Raw genomic sequence first — 26499 nt, forward strand, 5'->3', positions numbered from 1 at the left:
CGTTACAGGGTTGGTCGGCAAATCGTCTCCTCACTTCCGCAGTCCATCGAAATAATCCATAAAAGTACGTTTTTGTTTTTTAGCCATTAAATAACAACAATATCAACTGGACCCTCAGTGTTCCATTTAACAAATAATAAATAAAGACAAATACACAATACACCAAAAATATAAATAAATATTTAAAAAAATATATATCTTCTTGTTGCTAGTACAAACCCAAGATGGCTGTCCACTGTGCCGCACTCTCCATGTCCAATATATTCAAACCTTTTCGGGCTGGATTTGCCGGAAATACGTTGAAAGTAAGACTATAAACGCTTCTTTAAAAAACGCCCGAAACGATTGTGGGTGGGTTCTGAGTAAAATTTGTTTTTATTGCCATTATCGTGGCACAAGGTCAAATGAGTTAAAATCAGTAAGCTAATAATCAACATTATTTTTTTTCCTGTCAAACGATAACTTTGTTATTATTATTGTATCCTTCAGGTATTTGGAACCACTGTCACAACTCACAAGAATAAGTCGGTGTTGACTGTGAGTGGCTTTAAGTGTGTTAGTCTGAACACGTGGTAGCTTTTCTTGCTTCTCAGTATGGTTTCACTTGAAATACCATGTCAGTTATTAAATCTGTCTGCAATATGGATGGCTTTTACTTAACAATGCATGAATATATACTATCCTATTTATCATAAATTGGATCTGTTTTTCTAATGTTGCATTTGCTTTCCTTGCTGCCTGTCTGCATCCAAAGGGAGATAACATTGTGAGTATATGCGATTACACACTACAATGCGTCACATTATAAAATACATATTTAAAATGTCAACATGGCATTGAGAAATAATTATTTGGTACTTTTAAAATTCACAAATAAAATGGCAAACCTGATATGTTCTGTAAAAAAAAAGAAAAGAAAGTTGCACATTGTTTATTTTTATTTTTAACAACTCTCTTGAAATTTCTACCGCAAATCATGACTCTTGGTAATATTTTCCAGTCTGCTATCATTTTGAGGGACAAAAAATACCAATCTTTAAAAAAAAACAAAAAAAAAAAAAAAAACATGTCTTTAATAAATGACAGTGTATATGAACAATTTCAGTCTGAGAGCCTCTAAGTTAAGCAAACCAAAGTCAATTCATGCATGATCATATGCCTGTAGTTGAATTGGAGAATCAGACCGATAATACATGCGACATTATATGATAACAGAGCTGGTACAATGTTCGTAGGAGATCAGTTTTGATGTTAAAAGTCACAATTTGTTGTATCTAAATACCAATGTTACAGCCTCCTCCAGCAAAATATGGCGGCAGACATACTGTCACCCTCATACCTGGAGATGGAATCGGTCCAGAGCTGTTTAGTCACGTCAGGGAAGTGTTCAGGTTGGTCAGACTGAAATTGAGAGGGAAAAGAATTACAACGCATTCCATTCCACATGATGTTTGTTCACTTTGTGTTTTGTCTGTAGGTTCAGCTGCGTACCCATGGACTTCGAGGTGGTACAAGTCAACTCAGCCTTGGAGACTGAAGATGATATCAACAACGCCATCACTGCCATTCGACGAAATGGCGTTGCCCTCAAAGGTGAGTCATTTTCTCCATCATCTTTAATTTTAAAGGAAGAAGACCAAGAAGAGGGCCATGGTGGACGACTTGTTAGAGCATCTGCCTCACAGTTCTGAGGACCAGGGTTCGATTCCCGGCCCCGCCTGTGTGGAGTTTGCATGTTCTCCCCGTGCCTGCGTGGGTTTTCTCCGGGCACTCCGGTTTCCTCCCACATCCCAAAAACATGCATGGTAGGTTAATTGGCGACTGTAAATTGCCTGTAGGTGTGAATGTGAGTGCGAATGGTTGTTCGTTTGTATGTGCCCTGCGATTGGCTGGCAACCAGTTCAGGGTGTACCCCGCCTCCTGCCCGATGATAGCTGGGATAGGCTCCAGCACGCCCTAGTGAGGAGAAGCGGCTCAGAAAATGGATGGATGGATGGAGGATCAAGAAGAACATCAATGTACATTTACACTGCCCAATTCTGTGTATACTGTATATCTAGTGCTGCTATGCAGGTACTGTACATATTTAGTCTTTTCAAGTTATCCTCCTTATCCAACATCACTGTTTACATTTTATGAACACACGAAACAACCTGCATGCACATACATCCCAGAATTCACGTAAACAACAGCAGGAAGTGACAACACAGACGTAAACAATAATGGATGAATAGCACAAATATTAAACTTTACGTGACATTTAGTTGGCTTGGTCTAACTCTCATGTCAGGTTTTTATCCACACTTGGAAGAGGCCTGAGTTCTACTTAATGATATCCAATTTAACAGGTTTTTGTGTTTTTCTTTTTATGATGCTATGACATGTAAATCCACCCTGGGATGTGAAATACAAATTTCTACCAAAATGTGCAATCCGGTCAGAGCTGTTTTTTATTGTACACTGTTAACTCTTCATTACCTCACCACATTTTGAGTTCAAAGGAATTTGTTGAACGGATGTCATTTAGACAAAAATGGATCCCATTTAGACAACAATTACACAAGATGGCAAAATATTTTGAAAAGATCGTTTCCAGATAAAGTGGTGCCTTGAGATACGAGTGACCTTTTTCAAGATTATGCGCTGTTTTTTTTAATTTGTGAGAAAAACTGAAATACGGATGCTGTATGGTGGCAGTGAACTCAACTCACTTTACAACAAGCAGCAGTTTGGCAGATAGTGAACAATTCTTCCAAAAAGAGGGTTCAAGCTGTTTAATACCACACCGATTTGAAGTTTACTGTCAAATTAACCATAATTGATTATTTAAAACAACCTCATAGCTTTGCCTTAGGAAAGTCCGCTTAATCTAATGCTAAAAAGCAATGCAAAATGCCATAGATGGGCTAACGAGAATAGCATCTGTCTTGCGATGGTTAACCCTTCAAGTAATGGATATTTTAACAAATGCTGTCTGTTAGACAGACAATATAACAATACTCACAGACATATTTTTTATCCTTTGTGAAAAACAACCAATATTACTGCAGCTTACTGAGGAGTGACCGTCTTTATCTGTTTGTCTGTATTATACTGCCCACGGTTGACCAAGGCACGCAAACCAGAAGGAGCCACACAATCACAGTAAATTAATAACTATTACATTTTTTACATTCAATGTCATCACGTTATTAATGTATGGCTTTATAAAGTACCATATTATAGGGTGTTATTTGTCTTATTAAAAACAAATTAGAATTTTGTTTTGGAGGGTAGCTGGAACAGCGGCACGGCGGCCGACTGGTTAGAGCGTCAGCCTCACAGTTCTGAGGACCCGGGTTCAATCCCCGGCCCCGCCTGTGTGGAGTTTGCATGTTCTCCCCGTGCCTGCGTGGGTTTTCTCCAGGCACTCCAGTTTCCTCCCACATCCCAAAAACATGCATTGATTGGAGACTCTAAATTGCATGTCTGTGAGTGCAACTGGTTGTTTGTTTCTATGTGCCCTCCAATTGGCTGGCAACCAGTTCAGGGTGTACCCCGCCTCCTGCCCGATGACAGCTGGGATAGGCTCCAGCACACCCGCGACCCTAGTGAGGAGAAGTGGCTCAGAAAATGGATGGATGGATAGCTGGAACAGATTTATGGGATTTTCATTTCAGTGGGGAATTTGAGATAATAGTGTTTTGAATTACGAGTGTGGTCAGGGAAGCAATTACACTTGTATCTCAAGGAATCACTGTATAATTACTTTATACTTTATAAAAACATTATAATTATGATATTCAATATAATCTTTCTTCTTTTACATGTCAAAAAAAATTGTCCATGCAAGCATGTCCAATGTTGTAAATGTCTAGTAGATAAGAATGCTGTACACAAACATTTGCATTCTCACCTGACCTTAATTAAAATATACAGTACCGTGCTATCATTGGAAAAAAAATAAAAATCTAGCTTGATATGTACAAAGGCTGTTGCACAGCATGACTTCCTTGTCTGAGGTAATTAACATTGAATAATGTATGACAAGTCATGTGATAATTTAGTTTAATGATGACTGTATGCTTAATGCTTAATTCTCTTGACAGGTAACATAGAAACCAAACATACCATGCCCCCCTCTGTCAAATCCAGAAATAATCTTCTTCGGTAAGTTTTAGTTTTAAGATGAATTCCCCCCCCCCATCCCCAACACACACTTTTCAATTGTGTAATAGTTTCCTGCACATAATGTGTCACCAGCACAAGCTTGGACCTGTATGCCAATGTCATGCACTGCCAGTCCCTCCCAGGCGTCCAGACTCGCCACAAGAACATCGACATCATGATCATCCGGGAGAACACTGAGGGAGAGTACAGCAGTCTGGAACATGAGGTTTGATGTCCATTTCTCACATTCTCCCTCCTGTAGCCTGGTACGGGTTTGCTGGAAAGGTTCACCATATACCATCTTGTGTTCTCTGTTTGTCTGGTTGCCTTTGTTGTTACTCACAGTGCTTTCTTTTACGGCATTTGAGCACATTTCCATGATAGAGATTGCAGTGGTTGTTAGAACTCTTAAGCAACAATTAACTGATAACTGTGCACATCCATCCCTACTTAATGCATCAATCTGTGCTCTGGCTTCTTTTAGAGCGTTTCTGGGGTCGTGGAGTCTCTTAAAATAATCACCAGGAACAATTCTCTCCGAATCGCGGAATATGCTTTCCGGCTGGCCAGAGAGAAGGGGCGACGCAGGGTCACCGCTGTCCACAAGGCCAACATTATGTAGGTTGTGTGCTCCTCTCTCCTCGTAAGTAGTATTGTGTGGCTAATTGTTCCGCGCCAACAGGAAGCTGGGCGATGGCTTGTTCTTGCAGTGTTGCAAAGAGGTGGCCTCTGGGTACCCCGACATCACGTTTGACAGCATGATTGTAGACAACACCACCATGCAGGTAAGAACATGTGCAGAGAGAATGTTTATAATAAAATCTCAGATTTTTCTCATAAATATCAGAATTCCTGATTTTAAATGGGCTTTAAGGAGATATCCATTTTGTTTCTAAATAAATCAAGTATGTTTGAAGATACGTGCTGAAAACATATGCAAAGACTATAAAAATATACATCTAAATTGTTTAGATATAGCTTAAGGATCTTTTTCACTGTTTGAATTATCCTGACTGTGGGCGGAGCTAAAACACAGCCTTGTGACATCACAGGGCAGGGGCGTATACTTTCTAAGTTCCCTCCCCTACTATTTAAGGACAAAGTGACGTCATGTCGTTTGGCTGCGCTCAGTTGTCAGTTGGCTGCGCTCAGCTTCCATAACAAGGCCCATTTACTACTCCAGCTTGCAGTTAGCAAGCTAACGATGGCTACACCCAGAAAATGCGTCTTTGCTGGATGCCTCAATTTACAGAACAGCTCGGTGACATTGTTTTAAACTCCCGAAAAATTAGGAAATAAAAAAGCGATCGATTGACTGAACTGGTCGCCATCCAATCACAGGGCACATATAAACAAACAACTATTCACACTCACGTTCACATCTATGGGCAATTTAGAGTCTTCAATTAACCTACATGCATGTTTTTGGGATGTGGGAGGAAGCCGGAGTACCCAGAGAAAACCCATGCAGGGACGGGGAGAACATGCAAACTCCACAGCAAATCACTTAAACAGAACCCCTGACATGATACAAACAAATTCAAGAACAACCAAGAAATAAAGTACTTGACAGCGATCAGTCTGCAAAAGGTTTCAAAGCCATTTCTAAAGCTTAAGGATTCCAGCGAACATTAGGGAGAGCGATTAACCTCAAATGGAGAAATTATGGAACAGTAGTGAACCTTCCTAGGAGTGGCCGGCCTGTAAAGATTACCCCAAGAGAACAGCAATGACTCATCAAGGAACCCACAAAGGAACTCAGGACAACTTCCAAAGAACTGCAGGCCTCCCTTTCCTCAGTTAAGGCCAGTGTTCATGACACAACATTAAGGAAGAGACTGGGCAAAAATGGCATCCATGGCAGAGTTCCAAGTCGAAAACCACCGCTGACCAAAAAGAACATAAAGGCTTGTCTTACTTTTGCAAAAACACACCTGAATGATTCCCAAGACTTTTGGGAGAATATTATATGGACTGATGAGATGAAAGTTGAGCTTTTTGGAAGGTGTTTGTCTCGTTACAGCTGGCGTAAATGTAGCACAGCATTCCAGAAAAAGAACGTCATGGGCTGCTTTTCCCCTTCAGGACCTGGACAACGTGCTGTGATCGATGGAACCATGAATTCTGCACTTTAACAGAAAATCCTGAAGGAGAATGTTCAGCCATCAGTTTGTGACTTCAAGCTGAAGCGCACTTGGGTTCTGCAGCAGGATAGCGATCCAAAACATACCTGCCAGTCAACTTCTGAATGGCTTAAAAAAACAAAATGAAGGTTTTGGAGTGGCCTAGTCAAAGTCCGGAATTGAATCATTGAAATGCAGTTGCATGGCCATTCATGCTTGGAAAGCCTCAATTTTTGCTGAATTAAAACTATTCTGCAAGGAAGAATGGCCCAAAATATCTCCACAGAGATGTGAAAGACTCATTGCCAGTTACAGAAAATACTTGAATTCAGTTGTTGCTGCTAAGAATGGTCCAACCAGTTTTAGGTTTAAGCTAACTTTAACTTTGAATCGGGTTTTTTTCTTAATAAATGAAATCACCATTTAAAAACAGCATTTTAAATTCAGTTGGGTTATATTTGTCTGATATTTACATTTGTTTGATGATCTTAAACATTAAAGTGGGGAAACTATGTAAAAATAGAAGAAGAGAAGGGGGCCAATACTTTTTCACAGCACTGTATATAATTAAGAGGAAAGATTATAGTAAAAACTACAAGCTAAAAAAAGGTAATTTTAAGTTTGCCTTTAAAAATGTCAATAAGCAGCTGCTCTCAGATCTTCAGGAAGAGTGTTGCACAGGCGTGTTGGATACTATATTAAAGGATGCATCCCCTTGAGCTTTTTATTCTAACATTAGGGACTGATAAAATATTTAAGACTGGAAAGTTCTGGATGGCTCAAAGGCAAATACTGCATGATGAATCAGAGGGATTATGACTAGTAAGAGCTTTAAAAAACAATTCTTAAAATCCTAGACCTAATTTGCCTCAAGTTTAGCATGTGACCATCCATCTCACTGTTTTTGTTCAGCTGGTGTCAAAGCCTCAACAGTTTGATGTGATGGTGATGCCCAACCTTTACGGCAATGTGGTGAGCAACGTGTGCGCTGGCCTGGTGGGGGGGCCCGGCCTAGTGCCCGGAGCCAATTACGGCCGTGACTATGCAGTCTTTGAAACGGTGAGTGTTGTGTAATGACGAGGACTCTTCCCTTTTACGAGGATGGAAATTGCATAAATTGTGTTTGCAAGATAAGATTATTATGATCTTTTTTTCCCCAGGCCACAAGGAACACAGGAAAGAGTATTGCAAACAGGAACATAGCGAACCCCACTGCCCTGCTGCTCGCCAGCTGCATGATGCTTGACCATCTTAAGTACATCTACACACTTTGTGCCCCCATCTGCTGTGCAACTGTTCTGACTCTGCTCTTCCTTTTTTTGCATGCATCCAGGCTTTATGATTATGCAACTTTGATCCGGAATGCAGTGCTCACAACCATGAATGAAACCCGGGTGAGTCCTGCTTCACTGACAGGCCTGTCCTTCACTGCGCCGTCCTTTTAATGCAATGTTATTCTCTCTCTCTCTCTCTCTCTCTCGCTCACTCTCTCTCTCTCGCTCTCTCTCTCGCTCTCATTTAAAAAAAAATTCTTTAATCATTCAGTTGCATACAGCGGATATTGGCGGTCAGGGCACCACATCAGAAGTGGTTCAGTCCATCATGCGAATCATCCAGAGTAAAGGACAACACACGGCTGAGATGTAAAGGTCAAAAGCACCACTGATGGCACTCACACACATACAGTATCTTGGTCATTTTGTATTATTAACCTCAGAATGGTTATTTTTTCCAACTGTTTGTTTCTCACGATGAAGACATTCTGATGCTAACTGATATCATCCCATTCCTAGTTACATTACTGTACAGTACCGATTGGTAAATCACAGAACAGCACAGAGGTCTGATTCTTTCCTGGAGGCACTCTGTTGAATTCAATGAGAAGCACTTTTAAGTTTGGGATATATTTATTCTATTTACAAATCAATTATGGATATGTGATAGGCTTAAGGCACCTGCACAAGTGACAACCATTATCCACAGCCGTTGAAGGGAAATATACAAATTAATCCCGCTAATGCAGATTCTAGATAGAGTGCATATAGTTATTGGAATCTTTCAAAAATCAGTAAGCACGCCCTTGTTTGCCCCAAGGTAAGCAATGTACTTGGTTACTTGGTTGCTTACTTATCAGTAAAATAATGGTATGCTGCTGTAAGGCTTATTAACAAAAATGCAAACATTATATGCTACTATTGTGAGTGAGGCCTATTCATTATGTAGCTAAAGATGGCAAAAGAACAATTATATATCATACAACTTTCATTTGACCATGCTGTGCAATTATTGACTTCCTACTGTGCTGTAACTCTGATACAAAGGTCTACTATACTGTATATGTTATATACTCTTCTATCTTGTATGGCTACATCATATCGACCGCATGAACTAATTTCATGTTCTGTATGCTGTATAAACACACAATTACAAGCTTTTTGTCTGTAATGAATATGGACTGTAATTTTGCATGACTGTACACTAAAACATGCATACTGTTAAAAAAAAGGTAAATCTGTTTACCTGGCAAAGGATGAAAGTATGTTCTTTAATCCGACCCACCAATCAAGAGTCTTCTATTTGTTGTATTAATTTTTTTTTTCATTTATCTGATGAAATAATTTATTGTAAAAAAACAAAATACAAGATGAAAAAAATTATACATCTACATTTAATTTTGCAACATTTGATTGAATAATTGGTTAATTATAAATAATGAAAATTATTATTAATGATGACTTAATTTTATTATTATTAAAATAAACAATTGTACATACACATAAAAAATGTTTTGACATAATCTACAAATGAGCTGCCCCATCTATTCGTTTTAAAATTCAAATGAGCAACAGCTTGCCACCCCTGTAATTTCGAGCAAATTGGCCTTTGCAAGTTGCTATATTTCCATTTTGTCGCTAGAGGGCAGAAGATCCTTGTAGAGTCGCCAACAACTCTTGAGGAAAACTGCCTATAGTAGGCTTCACAGAAGAGACTCTCTCTCTCTCACACACACACACACACACACACACACACACATATCGTGTGGAAGATGACACAATGACTGGATCTGTGTGTGCATGAGTGTATGTGTCAGGCGACTAAGAATGCAAGACTGGCAGACAGCTTGTTTAAACATAATGTGCCATTTCTGATCTCAATCGGGTTACAGTACTATGAATAATGGCCCCTGGATGCAAACCAAGTACGACTAAATTTGGCATCCTTGTTTTTATCTTCATTTAGAATTAAATGAAGCACTTAAGTAAAGTCACAAGGTAAAACCTGAAGCATCCATTAGTGCAGTTAAAACAGTCTGACCTTTTCCTCACTTCTTAGAGTGCAGTACGGTGCTGCCTTGAGATATGATTTAAATTGGTTCTGTGACCACGTTCGTAACTCAAAATACTTTTATCTCAAATCATCTTTCCCAATTGAAATGAAATGAAAGTGTGTGTTCCAGCCTCCCCCCAAAAAGCATTTTTTGTGAGGCTTTTTCAATAAGAACAATATAGCACCGTATAACATGGTACCTTATAAAAACATACAGTAACAACACAATTAAAAAGAATATAAAGAATGAAACTATCTTCACCACATTTTTTTTTTTGCTTCAATTAAATGGAAATTGTGCTTCTCCTTCTGGTGTGTCCGCCTTTGCCACCTGCGGACAGTATGACACAGACATGCAGAATACACAGAGAAGGTCACAAATTACTCTGTAAGCCGCATTTAGTCTTTCGTCACAGAGGATTACAAATCTATGCCTGTGAGTATTACTGTATAGTATCTGTCTACATGTGTTGCTCCACCGTTTGTGTTCAAATAACCGTTACCCCGTCTGTGGTGTTTTGTATTGTTTGTTAGCATTAAGCTAAACAGACTTTTTCAATGCAAATATATGTGGTTGGTTTCAATAAACAATATGTACAATAATTATCTGTAAACTTCAAGTGGGAATAGCAATAAACAGCTTGAAGTGTCTTTTTTGTGTTTGAGTGTGTTTTTTCCACCATCTGATATAAGTTGAGTTCACTGCCACCAAACAGCGCTCATTCTTCAAACTTTTCTCAAATTTCAAAGCAAATAATCCGCCAAAGGACGGTTCATATCTTGAAAAACCTGTAAGTCGAGTCACTTGTATCTCAAGGCACCACTGTATTGTACAAAACGTTATGAGTGTATGGTGACTTCTGTGCTCGTGTGTGTGTGTGTGTGTGGTGGTGGTGGTAAAGTGTCAGCACAGAGCCATTACCTTCTTCACATTTTAGACTACATTTGCTCATCCAATGAAATCCACAATGAGCGTTATGGAGAGCGCTACCTCGTGTGGTCCAGCCTCGGCCAGCTGGCTCTTAGACTCCCTTTCATTCATGTCAGTAACTCACTCCACAGAGACACTCTTTTGGCCCATAAAATGTCTTCTCTCTATATCATTTTGAATCATTGATTTATTTTTTTGTGCTTTTTGCAAGAGGCTCCTCACACAGGCTCAGCATTTTCCAATCATCCTCTTCCTCTCGGTTTATTTTACCTCACAACGCCTCTCATCAGCATGCACACTCTCGCCCCTGTCACTCATCAGCTTCGCATGCTCTTCTCCCCTCTGAGCCCCCTCTGGAGCCAAAGCTGGGGGCAGATAGCCAGTGGATTGCACAGCGCAGGGTGGGGATGGGGTGGGGGAGATATCGCAGCAGACTACCAGCCACTTGATCTTCATGAGCCTGCATTCAGTGTAAATCTGCAAAAGGCCCAACTCTCTGTGGAACCCAATACAGTGGGACCTTCAAATTCAACCACAACCCTTTACAAATAGGTAGCTTTCCATTTGGTCAACTGTTGCATAAAAAAAGTTTGTTTAAGTGTCTCAAATTTATGTTTATAAACATTTATTAAACATGAATTCAGAAATTTTCTAAAAGTTTCTAAGTAGGCGGCATGATGGAAGACTGGTTAGAGCGTCAGCCTCACAGTTCTGAGGACCGGGGTTCAATCCCCGGCCCCGCCTCTGTGGAGTTTGCATGTTCTCCCCGTGCCTGTGTGGGTTTTCTCCGGGCACTCCGGTTTCCTCCCACATCCCAAAAACATGCATGAATTGGAGACTCTAAATTGCCCGTAGGTGTGAATGTGAGTGCGAATGGTTGTTTGTTTGTATGTGCCCTGCGATTGGGTGGCAACCAGTTCAGGGTGTACCCCGCCTCCTGCCCAATGATAGTTCGGATAGGCTCCAGCAGGCCCGGGACCCTAGTGAGGAGAATCGGCTCAGAAAATGGATGGATGGATCGATGTTTCTAAGTACATTACATGTTTGAAGTTCAATGGTGAAAACATGCAAAGGCTGAGAACTATGTAGTACTAAAATATGGAGATATTGTGTCAAACTTTTTTTTTTTTTTTTTTTTTGCCATTTTCAGTTTTCCTGATTTTTGGTGCCCAAGTGCTTCACTGAATGCTAAGCATTCAGTGAAGCACTTGGGCATCCGGCATGAGTGGCCCCTCCCCCACTATATAAAAACTTTAGCGCCTTCATTTGCATCAATGGTTATCTATAAGTCCGAGTGTTCAAAAAGATTTAAGACTCGAAAAGAAGATACACGTTCATAGGGCTTCGCAGAATCGGCTTCGCCAGCGACCTGAACCGGAAGTTATTGCTTCAAAACGGTGTGTGTTTGCAGGATGGATAGCTCGGCTCATTTAAACGATTTGATTAAGTTCTATTTCATGCTTGGATTGAGACATGCTGAGATTTTACAGTTATTGAGCTCAGTGGACGGCCTTGTAATAAGTATGCATACTCTCAGATGTAATTTAAAGTGCATGGGACTGTACAGGAGGAGGAATCAGTCAGACCCCCTGGAGGTAGCCTCATTTCTGATGGATCAGAAGGCTCCACCGATACAAACTACACCATCACGGATACAAACTACACCATCTCCACTGCATCCAAGCTGGGTATGTTGTGACCCAGAGTACAGTGAGACATCTGCTTAAGTTTTTAGACGCAAAGGCAGAGAAACCGCTTGACCTGACGTACGTACATTAACCCTGGGCCAGATTTTATGTGGCGTGTTGACTCGTATGACAAAAAAAAGCCTTTTGGTCTTTGCATCAATGGAGCCATTGATGGCTTTTCAAGGCTCATGGTTTGGCTCCATGTCTATTCAACAAACAGCAACCCCAAGATCATCGCTGGTTATTTCATATCCGAAGTTGAGAAGAGGATGGGGACACCTGCCAGAATTCGCGCAGATTTGGGGACAGAAAACGTCACAGTGGCAGAGATGCAGAGATTCCTGCACTGGAGTAGGGATATGGACCGCCACGTCGGTAACTGCTTCATTTCTGGGTCCAGTAATCACAATCAGAGGATTGAAAGCCGGTGGGCCTTTTTGAGAAGGCATCATGCTCAATTCTGGATGAACCATCTCCAGGAACTCAAAGACAATGACAGTGTCTGTTTTCGTACTAGAGCGGCTCCAATTACCGGAGACAAATTCCTTGTGTGTTTTTTGTACATACTTGGTAAATAAAGATGATTCTGATTCTTGGACGTCTGACAAATCATCTAGCCATCCATTTTCCGTACCGCTTACCCTCACAAGGGCCTGCTGGAGCCTATCCCAGTTGACTGGGCGAGAGGCAGGGTGCACCCTGAACTAGTCGCCAGCCAATCGCAGGGCACATATTGACAAATAATCTTTTTCTGCAATTGTAATAGCCCTGGATTGAGAGGCTGTTATCACAGAGAGGTTCATCTGCTATGAGAGGAATTTATCTGAATGGAGCAACAGATGTATTAAAATTTATGACATGAAAAGGAAGGATGAACAGGAGGACTACAACATGTCAAGGTATTTCAAAATGTGGCAATGTGTTGGTGAGATTATGTTTACATGTCACTTGTACTTATCGAGAATGAGCACCCAATCCTCAATTATTTATTTTTCATTGATACCACAGGCTGTGATTGGCTGGCAACCAGTTCAGGGTGTACTCCGCCTCTCGCCCAAAGTCAGTTGAGATAGGCATCAGCAAACCTGCGACCCTAGTGAGGATAAGATGTTAAGAGAATGGATGGATGGATGATATCACAGGCATTTTTCAACTTTGATGTCTCCAATGTGGATTGATTTGAAAGTTGTTGTTTTTTAAATCAGGAATGTTATAGCCTCTTACTGAAAAACTTTTGTGAACTGCTAAAATGAAAAAGGCAAATTATTTAACAAATGACTAGAGATTAGAAAATAAAAAAAAATTGAGATGAAGTGAAAGTAATTTATTACTAACCTAAACTACGCTGAACTGAAAGGAGCTTTCAGCAACAAGTATGCTATCCATTTCGGTGCGTAATTCTGGGTAAGAAGTGTATGTCCATGGCAGTTCCAGAACTGGCCCACAGGTATGAGCTACTGGACGTCTTGCTAGTCCATCTGTTGGTGTGAACAGGACTGCAACCTTGTCAACAGAGATAATATCTGACCCTGTGACAAACCTGAAAAATGTTCTAAGTCCTGCATCATCCACTCCTCTGATGTACTGTTGCAGAAAACGCAAGCTTTGATTCTCTGATTGAGTAGTAGGAGATGCTGTCAGCAGCTTCAAAAGCTTTTTTGTTGTTGGCTTTTTATCCTGATACATTTGTAAGAGATCTTGCGGGTTCACAAATGCATCTTTTAAGGGGGTGCTAACAATTAATGATTTTTTTTTTCTGCAGCATATCTTGGTTTTTGGATCAACTGCTTGTGTGCCACTTTTAGAAGGATTCAAATTATCTTTTGTCGGAAGAGTTGTTACATCCAAGTGGTCCAGAAGATCTAACAGGTCATCTTTGTCCTCATCTGAAAGATACAATTTTAAGGCAATAGTTATCAGATCTCTTATCCGATTGACTTATGTACAGGAGGAGACTTTCAAAGAGCATATCATCTGACACTTTATTCTCACCCAAAATAAGTGCCACCGTGAAAACAGGGGCAAGGCGACAAGGAAAGTATACATGGTTTTTATATCCTTTCAGCAGAATTCGCCCAATGGATTTCCACTCTTCTTCTTGCCATCTAGGAGACAGTTATGGAACTCTAATGTCCTCCCCTTCAGCTGTGTGGTCCATAAACTCTGTCCAAAATGCAGCATAGACATCCCTTGAAACACCATCTGCATCAGCTCCTTTTTCATCAATGTAAGTGTATTTTAAGTGGTGTTTGAGCAATGCGGCATCCTTAAACTGGCTAATAATTTATTCCAGAAGATGGACTCTGTGAGGTTTTATGGTGATGACACATTCAAGATCATATGGAGCTGTAGAATCACTTGCTTGATCACCTGTGTATGCTGTGTCTGGAGTGTTGAATGTTGCTGTGCTTAATGCGGTTAGAGTGACTGATGGGATGGCCAGCTCATCGACTTCAAACTGCAGGATGGGTTGATGTATCAAAGTGTCATCCAGCTGACTTGCCATGGGTTCTCCAAGGAAGCGGCCAATCATCACCTCAGATCTGTCAGAAATTACATCTGCATTTAACTCCTTCAAATCAGGCGACTGAATGACGATGGTTTGAAGATCATCTTCATGTGTGTCTCTCACCTGTACATCAATATTTGCATCAGAGCTTTCTGCAACAGAGTCTATCAGTCTATTAGTGCAAAGGTAAAATCTTAACACTCCCATTCTTAGTACTTTGTAGAGGTCTCCAATTGTGATATCTTCATCAAGTACAGCTTCCTCTTGATAGTCTAACATGTCGCAACTGAATGCTTCAGATCTTCCAAATCGACTTTTTCCATTTGGAAAGAACATTTCTTCTCCGTCATTTTTTTTGGACTATTTGGACACATCAAGTATCCTCGTTCCCCCTCCTTTGCGTTTCCTTATTTGTTTACCTTCATGAATCCACCCCAACTCAACTTTTCTGGTCAGCTTTCAGCCCATTTGTTGTTTTTTGTGTCGGTTCTTTTCCGCTTTGCAGTTGTAGGCTCCTCATGATCACTTTCATTATCCTCATTCCCAACACCCATTTTTTTTCTTTAGTTTTTCAAGCAGTGAAATTTTTTTTATTCTCTTGTTCCTTTATTTGCACCTTTGTTTTCCAAACAGAAGCGTCTTGCTGCTATGTGATCTCCATATGTTGGGATATAGCCAGCCAGACTGTTGTCATCTATGAAGGCGATGACTGGCATCAATCTATCAAAACAGAAACAAATATATGCACAATTCATTGACATATGCACACTTAAATTATGTAGACTGATACCATCCTGTAATGCAATTGTGTTGAAATCTAAAAATGTTACAAGTCATATAAAATACTGAGGACACCTGGAGGGGGGATCAGCAGTTGCTGACGATACAATTCTATCACGATACTTGTCACAATTTGATTATTTTTATATGCTCCTATTGCTATACTATTGTTAGATTTTGCAATATATCATTTCTATTTTAATTTATCATGCAATTTATTTTTCTTTCATTAACTGGATCTGGCAGTATATATACTGTATATGTACAGATAGATAGATAGATAGATAGATAGATAGATATAGACTACATAGATTATAGGCTAATATTATATAATTATATGGCTGTCTTTAATTTATATAATATTGTCACACAAAATTCTCTGCTGAATGTTACACTGAATGGATTCCCCTCCCCCAACTGAGCTGTGAGTGAGTGGTCCTCTGTTTTCACACAGGGACCCACATTTCATTATTGTTGCAGTCTGGAATCCCACTTTTACAAAATTTAAGACCAAGAAATGATATTGTTTAAAAATAGCCTCCGCAAACACGTTACATTTTTAAACATAACTATAATATGCTTTCTTTCGTACTGTGGTGATATTCACATTCCCAAGACGCCGTTTAAAATTAGTTTGACATACCACCTAAAGCATATTGCAAGCCATGACCTCCACTAGCCAGAGGTTGAGCTGCCCTGTATTTGTTAACGTAGTAAATTAGAGCATTAGGGTTACCGTATTTTCACGGCCATAAGGTGCACATAAAAGTCTTAAATTTTCTCCAAAATGGACGGGGCGCCTTACAATGCGACTCGCCTTATGTGTGCACCGAGTTCCAAAATCTGTAAATGGTGTTGTGTGACTTTGATGAGCGCGCCGCTTGACTGACTGGGAGCATTTCCTGCCGACACGCTGCTTATATTGTCATGGTCTGTGTTTTGGTTTGGGTTGTGTTTAGTTTTGTTTTCCTGTGTTCCATGTTTGTCGTGTGCTCATTTGGTTGTTGTGTCCACCTGTTCTCGTCTACCTTGTGTCGACCAATCAGCTCTCTCCAGCCATTCGTGTCTTGTCCAGGTGTTCCTCGTTGTCTCGTCAATCTGTTTGTATTTAGTTCCCTGGTTTCTTTCGGGTCGTTGTTGTTGTCACATGTCTTTGCGGTATATCATTGTCTCTGTCTCTCCCATGTCATAGTTGCTCAGTTATTTCATCAGTCATGCCTTGTTTTTTGTTTTGGGTTTACTCAAGTGTTTCTTTGTTACTTTGTGTTTAGATTTTGGACTCTGTTAATTTAGCATTTAGACTTTTTCATGATCCTTGTTTTGGTTTGTTTTTTTTGGAATTAAATATAATTTTGTATATACTCCTGCAGTACTGCGTTGCCTCCCTGTTTCCCTGCACTTAGGTCCTCCATGTTTTTGCCTTGCTTCGACCAAACCCCAAACGTGACAGAATGAACCGACCAGAACAGGTCCCAGCGGGAAGAGCGTGGCGTCACCCTGGACACCACCAAACTGCCTCCCACCGTCCTCAGCCTGCCAACCATACCTACCTTCCTCCAGTAAGCCCTATCGTTCAGTCTTTTCTGTCCTTTTCATCTGTGCCTCCCACTTGTCCTAGTTATTCACCATGCCCTACTATTTTACATCCACATGCTTTTTTTAGATTCAGATTTTTCTGATTGTGAAGATGGCCCCGATTTAGTTAACCTCCTGTCTGATGCTGACTCTGACACAGATTTAGATTTTTCTGGTTCCTTCCCTAGTTTATCCCGTCCTTGTCAGTTTTTGTCAAGTCTCATTCGTAATGTTTTCCAACCTGGGATACACGTGAAATAGCTCACTGTACAGGTGGTTACGTGGTCTGTTTCCGACATAGTTCCGTTTCAAAGACGGCGACGTAACATGAATTTGTCTATCACTCACACCCAGTAGTAAAGTAATTGCAGAAAGTATTTTGACGAAAAACACTTCTAGGCCATAAGAATCAAACGAAAAACAGTAGTATTATTGTGCCACAGTACGACATAGTGTATTTGTACGCAAACTAAAACAAACTTCATCGCGCGTCGTTCGGCACTGTCGTAGACCGAGGACTCAGTTATTTTTAGCTGACTGCGAGTCCGCGACCCACTTTTGGTTCTTGACCCACCCACCAGTTGATAAACCATGCCCGAGACTCGAGGATGCCTACTACAGCAGACAAACCATGAATTTTCAAACATACTCCAATTAATTTCACACCGGAGTTTCCTTGGGCTAACTTGTGCTAACATGAGTTGCCTAGCTAGCATAAAAGAGTGAAAAACAATAGGATACCAAGAATAAACTTGCATGTTCTTGCTCCATGCGTAAGAGGCAATCTTCAGGTACACAGCAACTTCGTAAAATGCTCAGCAAATCCATGTTTTGCTCAACACTCAATGGTGGAGGCCACCTCTAGCTGTCTTCCTGTTTCCTTAACGCCTCCTTGGAAAGATGTGCATGACCACAGGGTCGCAACAAGTTGATGCCAACTTTTTCACGTTATAACGTAGAACTTATGTTTTAATGTGATATGTTTCACGATATAATTTGATAAATTACACGTTATAACGTAATTCGTTTCACGTTATGTGATAGTGAACCTTTTTTTTTTTTTTTTTTTTGGTGTGGCAGCAATACGCTTCGGTACTTTCTTTCGAATACCCTGCAATAATCGTACATGATGAGAACCCCAAACAGATGATTGTCATCAATCAAGCAACCACGTTGATTAACCTCTACAGCTGCAACCAGTCAGCCAACTCCATTCACCCTTAATGCTTAATGGGGATTGCCCCTCTACACACTCACATACACACTTGCCCAGGTACATCTCAGCTCCAACGTATACAGAGATTGCATACGTGTCTGCTATTTGCCATTGGGCTTATTGTATTTAGGGACTTCCACTGTTTTCCTCAGCTGTGACTGCCCTAATCTGAGATGACTAAGGATTCCCAATGTTAAGGGAAACAGATGAAGTGTAATAGTGTGAATGAAAGGGGCTTTGGGATATGGAGGTGTGGGGGGGGAGGGGTCTTTATTACCTTATATTTCACAATGAAAGGACATGCTAAAGCATATAACTATGACTCCTTGCTAGTGAATCGATGACACAACCTGCACCACATCCTTTGCCACAAATTTCATTATGCCACTTTGCAGCTCAGCCTTCAAAGAGCATGTGCAATCCAACACTATGCCATGAAACAAGGCGGTCACTCAGTCCCTGCTCGAAGGGAGCAGGGACTGCTCAGTCCCCAGAAAGATCAACCAACTCTTTGAATTGCTATTTGGGAATCACTGTGTTTATATTTATTTTTCTGTCACATGAATCGCCCACGTGGAAGCCTCACCATGCCCAAACCTTCCCCAAATTTTGCAAGCCAGTGCATCCTGATGGAAAATGTTTGTTTGTTTTTGTATAGTCCACATTTGGATTGCCTTAGGGTTAGCCGTAGCCTATCCACCTGACATTGGGGGAGAGGTCGGGCACACACTGGACTGGTCAACAGCCAATTGCAAGACACACATAGGTGTGAATGTGAATGCTTCTTTGTCTATGTACAATTTAGAACACGGGCGTCAAACTAAAGGTCCAGGGACCAGATCCGATTCACCCAATCATTTTGTATGGCCCACTAACGCAAATAAAGTGTCTACTTCATGTTTCTTAATAATTTGATCTTTTTTAAAAAAATTATTTTGGCAGAAAAACTGTACCGAAATTGCAATATTTCTTAACTTTTAACATATCTTACAAGCATTTTTTTTCATCAAAACCTTTCTTGACATCAGTTGAACAATAGTTGTGTATTTCAATATTTCCTAGCCAAAATTTTCCATGATTTTAAATCCAGTTTGTTGTTAATATTATACAGCAATGCCTTGAGATGCGAGTCACCCGACTTAAGCAAAGATAAGGAAAGCAAATGTATTTATATAGCGCATTTCATACACAAGGTAACTCAATGTGCTTTGCATGATTAAAATCATTTAAAAACAAAGAAAAAAACAGCTTATAAACATTTAAAATGAGAAAAATAAAAGTACAATTAAAACATTGTACTGTAAATATTTTAATATATCATATCATCATCAATAATAAATATTTTAAATAACATTTAAAAGTGGAAATGCTTTAGAAGGCATGAGAAAAAAGGTTTTTTAACCTGGACATAAAAAATTCACACTTGGGGCTGATGTCACTTCTGTTGGAAACTTATTCCATTTGTGTGCAGCATCATAGCTAAATACTGCTTCACCATGTTTGCTTTTGACTGTGCTCCACTATTTGATCTGAGTCTGTAGATCTCAGAACCCTACTGGGTTTATATTCCATATTATTTATTATTCTTTCATGTTTTCAGGGCCTAAACCATTTCGTGATTTATAGACCAGTAGCAGAACTTTAAAATCTATTCTAAACCTGACTGGGAGCCAGTGTAGAGAGTTTATAATTGGAGTAATATGCTCTGACTTCTTATGTTCAGAACGTGAGCTGCAGCATTCTGAATGAGCTGCAGCTGTTTAATGCTCTTTTGGGGGAGTCCAGTTAGAAGACCATTACAATAGTCAAGTCTACTTGAGATAAAAGCATGGATGAGCTTCTCCTGGTCTGCTTGGCACATACAAGCCTTCACTCTGGATATGTTCTTCTGATGGTAGAAGGCAGTTTTAGTAATTTATTTGATTTGATTTTGAACTGTTGAAATTCAGGTCAGAATCTATCAGTACACCAAGGTTTCGGACTTGGTCTTTGTTTTTTAAGAATTACTCTAAGTATTTACTAACAGCAATCCTTTTTTTTTTTTTTTTTTTTTATTGCCAAAAACAATTATCTGTTTTGTTGGGGTTTAATTGAATAAGATTTTGGCTCATCCAGTTATTTCTTTTAGACAGTGACACAACATCTAAATTGAACTGTAGTCATCTGGAGACACTGCTAGCTATAACTGTGTGTCAACTGCATAGCTATGGTAGTCAAAATTAAAGTTCTGAAGAATTTGACTCAAGGGTCGTATAGGCTGAACAGGGGGGGTCCAAGAACTGACCCTTGATCATAGGTCATTGCCATTCGATGAGATTGAACACCTCCAATGGTTACAAAATAACTCCTTTCCTCCAGGAAGGCCCTCAACCATTTAAGTACTGTTCCATTTAGTCCAACCCACGTTTCCAACCTGTTCAGCGGTATATTATGATCTACTGTATCAAAAGCCACACAGAGGTACAACAAGACCAGAACTGACACTTTTCCCAAGTCAGTATTCAACCTTATATCATTTAGCACTTTGATCAGAGCAGATTCTGTATTGTGTTGCGTTCGGAAACCCTTTTTTGAAATTTGTCAAGTCCATTTAAGTTCAAGAAATTGCTGAGTTGATTCAAATGACTTCCTCAACAATCTTGGCTATGAAAGGGAGATTTGAGATGGGTCTATAGCTTGCTAACATGGAAGCGTCCAGCGTTCTATTTTTTAGAAGAGGCTTAATTGCAGCTACTTTAAGAGCTTTAGGAAACTTGCCTGATTGAAGTGAGCAATTGATTATTTGCTAAATATCAGCTAGCAAAGACTTCGCAGCAGCCTAGAAAAAGTCAGATGGTATTGATTCAAGACAGCTCGTTGATGGTTTCAGCTGCTTAACCTTTTTCTATATAGTTTTTTGGTCAACTGTATCATATTCTGACATGGTAATATAGTTTTTCCTGGCTGGCTTCAGATGTAGTATGATTTTATTTTATTTTTATTTAAACTGATGGATTGCCCCCCCCCCCTTAAAATAACAAGTAAATTCCATTGCATTTATCTGCTGTTAGGAGTTCTGGAGCCATCTGATTTGAGGGGGTTGTGAGCTTGTCAACCACAGCAAACAGAGTGCGAGTATTGTTGAAGTTCTTAAAAGTTTTTGGAGATAAAATCCATTGTTTGGATTTTTTTTGCTGTGACTTGCTAGTAGAAATTCGAGATATGAGTGCTGCAGGGTGGCACTGAGCTCAACTCAGCTCCCACCACAACAAGCAGCAGTTATTGAACAGTTCTTTAAAAAAAGATGCTTAATGCCACTCCCAGTTGAGGTTTACTATCAAACTAAAAACAAAACAATGATAATTGCAAATTAGGTATTTAAAATTATTATAATTACATAATGGGAAACAGGCGGCACGGTGGGCGACTGGTTTGAGCGTCTGCCTCACAGTTCTGAGGACCGGGGTTCAATCCCCGGCCCCGCCTGTGTGGAGTTTGCATGTTCTCCCCGTGCCTGCGTGGGTTTTCTCCGGGCACTCCGGTTTCTTCCCACATCCCAAAAACATGCATGGTAGGTTTATTGACAACTCTAAATTGTCCGTAGGTGTGAATGTGTGTGCGAATGGTTGTTTGTTTGTATGTGCCCTGCGATTGGCTGGCAACCAGTTCAGGGTGTACCCCGCCTCCTGCCCAATGATAGCTGGGATAGGCTCCAGCACGCCCGCGATCCTAGGGAGGAGAAGCGGCTCAGAAAATGGATGGATGGATGGATGGATAATGGGAAACACCATTCATGGGCTAACAAATATCATTTATGTGGCGGTGTTATGACGCTTTAAGCAACGGATATTTGAACGCATATGGTGGAACAACACATGAGGGCAGACACAATAAAAATAGTCACAGACAGGTATTCATCTTTTGCGAAAAATGACTAATATCGCTGCATTTTACTGAGTCACCTCCAGTAGTTGTAAAAGTCATCTTTGTTTGTGGCTTTATGATTGTATTATACTACCCCTGTGGGTAGTATAATCAAAGGCACCAGAAGGAGTTGCAATCATGAAAAAAATATTGAATTCTTTCCATCCATCCATCCATTTTCTGACCCGCTTCTCCTCACTAGGGTCGCGGGCGTGCTGTAGCCTATCCCAGCTGTCATCGAGCAGGAGGCGGGGTACACTCTGAACTGGTTGCCAGCCAATTGCAGGGCACCTAGAAACAAACAACCATTCACACTCACAGTCATGCCTACGGGCAATTTAGAGTCTCCAATCAATGCATGTTTTTGGGATGTGGGAGGAAACCGGAGTGCCCGGAGAAAACCCACGCAGACACGGTGAGAACATGCAAACTCCACACAGGCGGGGCCGGGGATTGAACCCGGGTCCTCAGAACTGTGAGGCTGACGAACTTACCAGTCTTCCACCGTGCCGCCAATTCTTTCTATTTTATTCAATTGTTATTTCTATATTTTTATAAAGTACAATAATATAAAGTGCTTTCTTCCTTTAAATAAAATGAACTGTTTGGAGGCTCGAATGGATTAATGACATTTCCTTTCATTTCAATGGGGAAAGATGATTTGAGATAAGTGTTTTGAAATACAAAAGTGGTTGGTCACTGAACAAATTCAATTTATATCTCAGGGCACCAACTGTACGTGGTTTTCACAGTCACAAGGGCACACTGAGAAAAAACATAACCAAGATGTGGCCTTTGACAAAAGTAATACACACCAGATTGAAAGTCTTCAATGAAACTAATTTATGTTTTGAAATGTTTGAGGAAGCCGGAGTACCAAGAGATAACCCACACAAGCACAGGGAGAACATACAAACTCCACACGGAATTGTGCAGAGATTTGAACCCTGAGCCTCGGAACTGTGAGGCAGGCTTATTAACCGCTCAACCACCAAAAACATTTCATCAGTTGGATATTTGTTCATGGCTAGGACAGACTAGAGAGGTGACTCAGCGTGGATTTATAGTGAGGCTATGTTGCTCCAGTAGCCATGCTCTTAGCTGCAGAGTCCTCCTGTGCTACACAAGCAGGGGTCTTTACACTGCTGCACCCTGCTAATCTCCTCAGTCAGGGGTCTTCGTGTGGTAAAATGCTGCGGGCGATAGGAGGGCCGTCAGTGCGCACGTCAAATGCTTTATTGCATTGTGTCTAAATTGGAAGCGGTCTGTCTTGCTCAGTTTTCCGAAGCTCCCCACGCATTTTCTTTCCCCTGCTGGGATGCACCAAAAGACGCTCAGCAAACTGTGAGCGAGGCAAGCCTGCTGCTATTTCTGTTTGGTTTTATATTCATGATAAATTAACAGGCTTGTGTTGCCAAGGGGATCCTTTTGGACACAAGTGTCAAATTTACGGCCCGGGGACCAGATCCGGCTCACTGCAGCAAATAGTCTGACTTCATGTTTCTTGCTCAAATCTGTACCAAAACTGATACTGTATTTGTCTTCACTTAACATACAAGAATTTATTTGGCAGTGACTTGTTTTAAAAACTAGTTCTCCATCCATTAGGTGTGTAAATCTTATAATATCACAGTCGCAATGGCCCTCGAAAGGGAAACCATAGCCACAAAATGAGTTTGGCTCTAGGAGAATAAAAATTATGCATCAGTTAAAAAAGAGAGTGCATGCTTTAACCAGATGTACAGGAGATGAAGAAGGGAACTCAGAGAAGATGTTTATTGATGGACTATTTGTTCTCTTTAAAACAATTCTCCCACTCTTGCCAATGTTCTCTTGTTTTTGGATCTTTAACGGGGTTAAGTGTTTTGCCGTCTGCAGTGCCAGAGTTAGATGACAGCGAGCCAAGCATGCTGCCCTCATGACAACCGGCATTACATTTGTCTGATGTCATCACAACGCTGCTCCCCTGAAACCGGAACGCCTTGGCTCTTTGACAGCTCAGCAACCCCAACTTTTTTCAGTGCTGCAGAGTTGTCTGTGGACCAACGGTTCAACAAGCGTTTGTTCCCCACAATTGCCAAAGCAAAACATATTTGCCAGTGGCGTTCACGTTTGAGTTTACTCTAATTAATGTGTGGTCTGTGAATCAACTGCAACTACAAGATATTAGTGTTGTGAGTAACGTATTATTTGCCTTTCAATAGTAAGTAATAGTACTCGGCACGCGTTACAATAAGCAGCAATTTTAAATCATCTGCAACGCCATTTACTGTTTTCAAGTACTGTATATGATGCAAGTCATTGTGCATAAATTATCTTAACTTGTACTTAAACGTTAAATCCAACTGAACTGTACTAGATTAAAAAAAAAAAAAAAAAAGTTTCAGGCACGCTAACATTATGCACAGTTTGAACATTTAATTCAATGATTGTTTTGCATACCAAGAGAGGGAGCCCATGCACCACTAGTGGTACTAGTGCCACACTTTGGGGATCACTGATGTAAGTCATTACATGCAGTATTGTGATGGGATCAATACTGGATACAGTAATAGACGCACAAAAATTCAGTAAAGGCTTGCGCATTTTGTGGCACCGGCATAAGGTCTTGGCTCCTCACGGCATGAAATACGTCACTTCCGGCTCACACTGGCTCATTGCGGCATATCGAGGCATATTCGACCTGTGCTGCTCCTTCAACGACATTGTGTTTAGAAACTGCTTGTTTTTGATAGTGGTCATTATACACTACTGTACATTAATACGTGTAAGTACAATCATCCAAATCTTAATACATGCTTCAGTCAAATAAAACACCTTAGGGTCTTGGCTCCTCGCGGCATAAATACATCACTTCTGGCTCATCGAGGCATATTCGACCTGCTGCTCATTCTACAACATTGTATGTCGGTTTGTTGTTTTTGAGAGCAATAAGAGCAATCATCCAATTACCTGCTGAAGTCATTTCGTGCATTTTTGGGTCCTATCCTTTGTTCCGTTCATGACAGAACGAACTGGCCATAACATGGACCCAGCAGACTCAGACCCGGTGCGCAAAGCCCTTCAAGCGCAGGGTCAACGCCTCTCGAAGCAGGATGAGCAGCTTGCTGCCCTCCACCTTCATCGAGAGGGACTGCCAGAGCATCAGGACAATATGATGAGACAGGTGGCCTCACAGTTTGAAGTGCTAATGAATATGCTTCAGCACCCGATGCCGGTATAGGAGCAGTGCTCTCCCAGAAATGTCTAAAGGATGGTAAATTACGTCCTTGTGCTTATCTCTCCAAAAGACTGACCCCAGCCGAGAGAAATTATGACATTGGTGACTGTGAACTGCTGGCAGTCAAGGTGGCTTTGGTGAAGTGGAGGCACTGGCTAGAGGCAGCACATACTCTGTTTTTATTATGGACAGATCACAAGAACCTGGAATATCTCAAGTCTGATAAGAGATTAAATGCGAGGCAGGCGAGATGGGCTCTGTTTTTCATGAGATTCAATTTCACGTTATCCTACCGACCTGGTTCTAAAAATGGTAAGCCAGATGCTTTATCGCGCATTCTCTGCGCAGAGAATTCTTTGTCCGACCCTAAAACCATTTTGCCCAAGTCATGTTTTGTTTGGGACATTGGGACTGCGGTAAAGGCGGCTCTGAATAACACCGTTAGCCCTGAAAATTGCCCTGAAAACAGGCTTTATGTGGTTCCGACCTTAAGGAGAAGAGTCATCCACTGGGCTCACACTAACCACACTGTATGTCACCCAGGCATTGCCAAGACTCAATCTGTGGTCGAACAGCGCTTTTGGTGGCCCAATGTTAGAAGGGATGTTACCAATTATGTCAATGCTTGCCAGGTATGTGCTGCTAACAAGTCCTCTCGTAAACGTCCTTCTGGGGACTAGCGACGCCTGCCAATACCACAACGTCCTTGGTCAGACATCTCCGTAGACTTTGTGACGGGATTACTGGCCTCGAAAGTAAATACCGCCATTCTCATAGTCGTGGACAGGTTCTCTAAAATGGAACACTTCATTGCACTCCTGAAACTCCCCTCAGCTAAAGACACTGCCGAGTTAGTGATACACCAGGTATTCAAGTTCCATGGTTTCCCCTAAGAATGTGGTATCTGATAGGGATACCCAATTAATTTCGCAATTTTGGAAGGAGTTTTGCAATCTCATAGGTGCTACTGTCAGTCTGTCATCTGGGTTTCACCCTGAAACCAACGGACAAACAGAGAGGCTGAACCAGGACCCGGGGCCTCATGTACAAAAGGTGCATACTCACAAAAACCTGACGT

The 26499-nt window shown here is 40.9% G+C and overlaps 1 protein-coding gene across 1 annotated transcript; it reads left to right on the forward strand.

Annotated features, from left to right (window-relative positions):
* The first annotated feature begins 9 nt into the window (after positions 1 to 9).
* Positions 10 to 10250, forward strand: idh3g (isocitrate dehydrogenase (NAD(+)) 3 non-catalytic subunit gamma). The gene is made up of 14 exons (XM_061676312.1): positions 10 to 64; positions 213 to 305; positions 490 to 537; positions 755 to 766; positions 1294 to 1391; positions 1478 to 1593; positions 4089 to 4149; positions 4243 to 4375; positions 4634 to 4767; positions 4832 to 4934; positions 7185 to 7331; positions 7433 to 7527; positions 7606 to 7666; positions 7818 to 10250. Exons 2-14 carry the CDS (start codon positions 225 to 227, stop codon positions 7917 to 7919), a joined length of 1191 nt encoding a protein of 396 aa, XP_061532296.1. The 5' UTR covers positions 10 to 64; positions 213 to 224; the 3' UTR covers positions 7920 to 10250.
* Positions 10251 to 26499: the final 16249 nt, after the last annotated feature.

This window comes from Phycodurus eques, chromosome 1, assembly GCF_024500275.1.
Source record: "Phycodurus eques isolate BA_2022a chromosome 1, UOR_Pequ_1.1, whole genome shotgun sequence".
Taxonomy (NCBI): Eukaryota; Metazoa; Chordata; class Actinopteri; order Syngnathiformes; family Syngnathidae; genus Phycodurus; species Phycodurus eques.